The sequence below is a fragment of the Mobula hypostoma genome, chromosome 8, assembly GCF_963921235.1.
Source record: "Mobula hypostoma chromosome 8, sMobHyp1.1, whole genome shotgun sequence".
Lineage (NCBI taxonomy): Eukaryota > Metazoa > Chordata > Chondrichthyes > Myliobatiformes > Myliobatidae > Mobula > Mobula hypostoma.
In genome coordinates this window covers 109070354-109076353 of record NC_086104.1, presented here as the reverse complement: position 1 = coordinate 109076353, position 6000 = coordinate 109070354, and the positions used below count along the sequence as shown (strand labels likewise).

Below are 6000 nucleotides of genomic sequence, written 5' to 3'. Positions count from 1 at the left end.
CGTCTCTATGTGTATAATCTGCCCTACAGATCCCCTTTAAATCTTTTCCTCTCACTTTAAACCTATGCCTTCCAGTCTATTTATTTCCAGCTGCCAGAACTGTTGAATACTCCCACACCTTTTGTGTTTATTTCATATTTACAGGATTTGCCATAATTTGCTTTTAGGATATTGAAGTGCAATCAAAAGCCTCCTAAAATCTTAATTTTCTCCCTCATCCATTCTACAAGTTGCATCCAGAATAACCTCTGTTAGATTTGCTAAGTATGATTTCCCTTTCATAAAAACACGTTGACTTGTCCAATCCCATCAATACTTTCAAATGTTCTGTAACATTAGGCAGGAGGAGAGAGAGCAGCGCACCTGCACGTACGCAGCCCACCGGTGAAAAGTGATATCTTATCCGTTAAATAGGGGCCATGGACAATTCTGATTTGATGGAGAGGGACGTGAAATCACAGAGGAACATCTGGAGAAATTTCTGAAACGCTCGTTCGCTGCTGTCATTACTGCGCGGTCGGGAATCTTTTGGAGGGTAGGCCTCAAAATCCCCCACTTTGCCTGCTGATGGTGACCGAGATTGAGGTCGAATCGTTCGGACAGAGATGGCGCTCAGTACTCGGTGTCAGAGAGCTGATCAGAGCTCGAAGTTTTTGAATGACTCAGAGTCAGACTGTGGTCGGCATGGCAGGGAGAGTTCTTCCTTCTCCTGCCTGCGTGAGATGTGGGAAATTTGAGAGACTTTGAACTTTTACTGTGCTCATGGACTTCTTCATCAAGTTATGGTATTGTTGCACTGTTGTAACTATATGTTATAATTATGTGGTTTTGTCAGTTTTTTTCAGTCTTGGTCTGTCCTGTGTTTTGTGATATCACACCGGAGAAAATAATGTATCATTTCTTAATGCATGCATTACTAAATGACAATAAAAGAGGACTGTGTGTCCTCATAATCTAACTGTTATGAGCCCTACGGGCCTCTGCGACTTGCCGTTGAGCACTGGGCTTCTAGGCTTCTTAAGCACCTGTATTTATTAATTGTTGTCTTAAGGAGTGTACCATAAAGCCCTTTGCTTTCTGATTAATCTGGTCAGGTTAACTGCGAGTGCCACGGGCTTCCTGCATTCTATGGTTATTTACAGGGGATTCTTGTTTAGCGCTTGAGTGGAGTCCTTGTGTTTGTGGAGAATGAAGTGTCCCGTGGTGTCCTCGGTCAGGCCTCCAATGCTCTGTTGGTACTCCTATGTATAACCTCTTGTTTCCATCTCTTCATGGGGAGTCTACCGTTTCTCTGCTCCTGAGTTGGGTTGTTGCCAGTGCTCACTGTGACAGTCTGCCATTCCTCAGCACCTAGATCCAGTCCTGGCAGCGTACACCATGACAGTAATAGATTCTGGAATAGATTCCACAGCTTCAACCATACCTGTTCCTCTGTCTCTAGCCCATTGCCTCCCCAGCCATGTTTACTTTGGTGTTCATTCCCATCCTCATTCTCTCTCTCATTACTGCGGCCACCACTACCCCCACTTCCACAAGTTGTCCCAACAACTAAAATTGCCAATCCAACCTTTGAAAAACAACACACTGGCCCCAGCTCCTCACCCAAATTTGGCTCCATTGAAACATTCCCAACTGCTATTACTGACCCAGTCCTCAATGACCAACCTTCCATAGCAATTTATGATTCAATCAATTCTCAATCCTTGCCAGTATATTACTCCCTATCACATACTTTACTTTTGCATTTTTAAACTTCTAAGTGCAATCTCACAGACTCACAGTTATACAGTGTGGCTCAGGCCCTTCAGCCCATCTCAGCTATGCCGTCCAAGCTGTATATCTAACCTGATCATACCTGCGGCTGTATCCCTTTCAAGCGTTCCTATCAATGTACCCGTCTGAATGTCTTTGGATGCTGTAACTTTGCAGTAGCTGTCTCAACCACCTCCTTTGGAAGATCATTCCATACACACACCAGCCTTATCTGAAAAACTCACGTGTCAGATCCATTTTAAATCTTCTGATTCTCAATTTACAGCTGTGCCTTCTAGTCTACATACTTCCAGCAGTCAGAATTACTCCTTAACTGATCTTTCTTCGCCTCTTCCATACCTGTCTTTACCCAAGCACCCACAGCCCAACAGGCACCCTCTGTCTTACATACAGCCCAATGGGCACCCTCTGTCTGACCTACAGCCCAACAGGCACCCTCTGTCTGACCTACAGCCCAACGGGCACCCTCTGTCTGACATACAGCCCAACAGGCACCCTCTGTCTGACATACAGCCCAATGGGCACCCTCTGTCTGACATACAGCCCAACAGGTATCCTCGAATTGCTCTGTAATGGTGGAGAATTAGTGGGTTCTCTGTTAACAAGTTGCTCAAGGCCTGTTATATCAAATGGAACACCTTGGGCTTTATACACAGTAGATTTTGCCTGACAAAGTCCTGCACAAGACAAGAGTGGTTTACATGGAAATTATATGCAACTATAGTTACATACACTCAAGTTAAAGTTCAGTTTATTGTCATTTCAACCAAATACATGTATACTGCCAAATAAAACAACATTTCCCTGGACCAAAGAGCACAACACAGTACATATAACTCACCTACAAACAGAAAGCAATGTTACCACTAGTAAATTAACGGATAAAAGGTGCATTTATGACTCAAATTAAAAAGTAAACATTATAACACTACTGGTGCTTCATATGCGATGAGACCTGGGTATGGCAGGGAGTTCAGTAGACTTACAGCCTGGGGGAAGAAGCTATTTCCCATCCTCACACTTTATTAGGTACCCCTCTACAACTGCACATTAATGCAGGTATCTAATCAGCCAATCATATGGCAGCAACTCAATGCATAAAAGCATGCAGAGGTGATCAAGAGGTTCAGTTGTTGTTCAGACTGAACATCAGAGTGGGGAAGAGATGTGATCTAAGTGACTTTGACTGGTGCCAGACGGGGTGGTCTGAGTATCCCAGAAACTGCTGATCTCCTGGGATTTTCACTAACAACAAAGTCCAAAGTTTATATAGAATGGTATGATAAAAACACACATCCAGTGAGCGGCAGTTTTGTGGACAAAATGTCTTGTTAATGAGACAGGTAATTATATAATGTAATTATAGTTTTACTTTTAAACTGTAGGTACTTGTACAGGATTTCTCCGTTGCTGCTCAGGGTGTATGGTAGTAACAGCTTGTCATACTCTGCCTCTGAAAATTATTGTACTCAGAGGATTTAGGTACAGCCCTGCCCACAATACTGAGCAGTCTAGGAGGAGGCTCAACAGCACCAAATGCTCCATTAGTTCCCTGCCATTGGGAAGGAATTAGCCAAGATCAGCTGATAGGACTGGGCTGCTCGAGACATTGAGCAGAGATATATATTTTTGGAAGGATCAGCTGAAGTGGCAGTTTTGGTCCAACAGACTACCTTGTGTTCCAAGACTAACTCCAAAATAAAACTTGTTATCACAACTAAATGCTAACACAAAGTGATGAAACTTAACTTGGAAAAACAATTCCAGAAAACCATGATGGTTTGATTTCAAGTCTTACAATTGCTCATAAAAATCACTCAGTTCTCTGGGTATTGAAAGGAGTATCTATTCATTATGACATTGATGTGGTGATACAGGCACAGTGTGTTGCATTTACATTATTTACAATTCCATCTCATTACATGTACTTGTATGAATGAGTTGCTATCACTGGGCTTAATCTGACTGCAGTGCTAATTCCTTACATTGGCAAAGTTTAACGATAAAAGATTAGCCTTATTTGTCACACGTACATCAAAACCCACAGTGAAATGCATCGTTTGTGTCAAATCAAATCAGTAAGGATTGCGCTGGGACTGAAAGTTTCGCTACACTTCCAGTGCCAACATAGGACGCCCACAACTCACTAACCCTAACCCATAAGTTTTTGTAATTTGGGAAGAAACCCATACGGTATTGGGGAAGACATGCAAACTCCTTAAAGACAATTTCAGGAATTGAAACCCTATTGGTAATCACTGGTGCTGTAATAGCATTATGCTGACCGCCATGCTACCGTGCTTTCCTGGTAAATTGGCCATGGGTAAAACAGTGAACTTTCTAAATGTAATGTAAATGTAAGACAATGTAAATGCTTCAGCTACTAGAACATGCACTACCACATTACACTCACAATCAGTAAGCTCACAGTATTAACTAGCACAAACACGGCAATTACTTCATTCTAATTTTCCCCCAGATTTTCAAGTCTCAACAAATTGAGCTAGTGCTGATGATCAGAATTCCAGGCCCCAAAATGCCAGAAGAGGGATTATAGGCCCCCTTGTGACACCATGAGAACAACTCTAGCTTTTAATTGTGAGAGTGATGGATGATGGGAAAGGCAATGCTCGACAACACAGACTATTATCATAGATTATATTACTTCAGTCACTGTGGTATAACAAAACATTTACACTTATTGGCCACCATCATTAGGCACCTCCTGTACCTAATAAAGTGGCCACTAAGTTTGTGGTCTTCTGCTGCTGTAGCCCAATCACTTCAAGGTTTGACATGTTTTGTGTTCAGAGATTTTCTTAAGCACACCGCTGTTGTAACATGTGGTTATTTGAGTTACCATCACATTCCTGTCAGCTTGAACCAGTCTGACCATTCTCCTCTCATCTCTCTCATTAACAAGGCATTTTTGCCCACAGAACTGCCACTCACTGGACATTTTTTTTTTAATTTTTCACACCATTCTCTGTAAACTCTATAGAGACTCCTGTGTGCGAAAATCTCAGGAGATCAGCAGTTTCTGAGATACTCAAACCACCTCACCTGGCACCAACAATCATTTCACAGTCAAAGTCACTTAGATCACACTTCTTCTCCAATCTGACATTTGGTCTGAACAACAATTGACGCTCTTGACCATGTCTGCATGCTTTTATGCATTGAGATGCTGCCACATGATTGACTGATTAGATATTTACATTAATGGACAGGTGCACCTAATAAAGAGGTCACTGAGTGTACTTCAGCATAGCCAGATGTATTAGCAGAATATGAATATGGCTTTAGATTCACCTGAGACTTTCCAAAGCTAACACTTGTTCCTCCTTAAGCTTGGCTAAAGCTGTGTTTTCTGCTTTAAATCGATCAATTTCTGTTTCCAGTTGTAAAAGTTTCTCCTGGAGTTTTCTCGATTGTGCATCTTCTGTGTGATTTAAAATGGATTAAAATTAATTTTAAATCAAAATACATGTGATTGAAGCATAAATTACTTATTGGCTTTATCATTTGTATTTTAAGAATATTATAATGCGTGAAAATGAAACTATGTACCCATATGTGCTATAGACGTATGGTGAACCTCCACTGCAAGCTCCAATGAATAAAAATTCATTTCCAGGAAGTAACCTAATGGATCACTTTTGGACTGCCAGTATATCCATTCGTAAATAGGGGACCAAAATTGTACAAATGCTCCAGGTTTCACCTTGCCACTATAATTGTAATTGTATTTGTTATGTACAATTATGACAATATTTCCCTATTTCTAATCCCCAATTTGAATATTACATAATGTGAATGTCCAAATTTAGAATTACTGTGTAAAACCCTAAAACATAAAGCAGAATGAGGCCATTTGGCAAATCGAGTCTGCTCCCCATCCCATCATGACTGATTAATTATCCCTCTCAGCTCATTCTACTGTCTTTTCCCTGTAACCTTTGACAATCTTACTAAACAAGAACCTATCAACCTCTGCTTTAAATATACACAATGACTTAGCCTCCAAAGTCATCTATGGCAATGAACTCCACACATTCATCACTCTCTGGCTAAAGAAATTCCTCTTTATATGTGTACTAAAGGAACATCCTTCTCTTCTGAGGCTGTGCCCTCTAGTCCTTGACTCCCCACTATTCAAAACATCCTCTCCACGTCCACTCTATCTCGGCCTTCCAATTTTTGTTAGGTTTTAATGAGACCCCCCTT

At 41.3% G+C, this 6000-nt stretch overlaps 1 protein-coding gene across 1 annotated transcript in view; it reads right to left on the bottom strand.

Moving 5' to 3' along the window:
• LOC134351179 (centromere protein J-like) overlaps positions 1–6000 on the bottom strand; it is a 434406-nt gene that overhangs the window by 363831 nt on the left and 64575 nt on the right. Inside the window, exon 8 of the mRNA XM_063057290.1 lies at positions 5086–5215. Coding sequence (XP_062913360.1) covers positions 5086–5215 — 130 coding nt within the window. The remainder of the gene's footprint in view (positions 1–5085; positions 5216–6000) is intronic.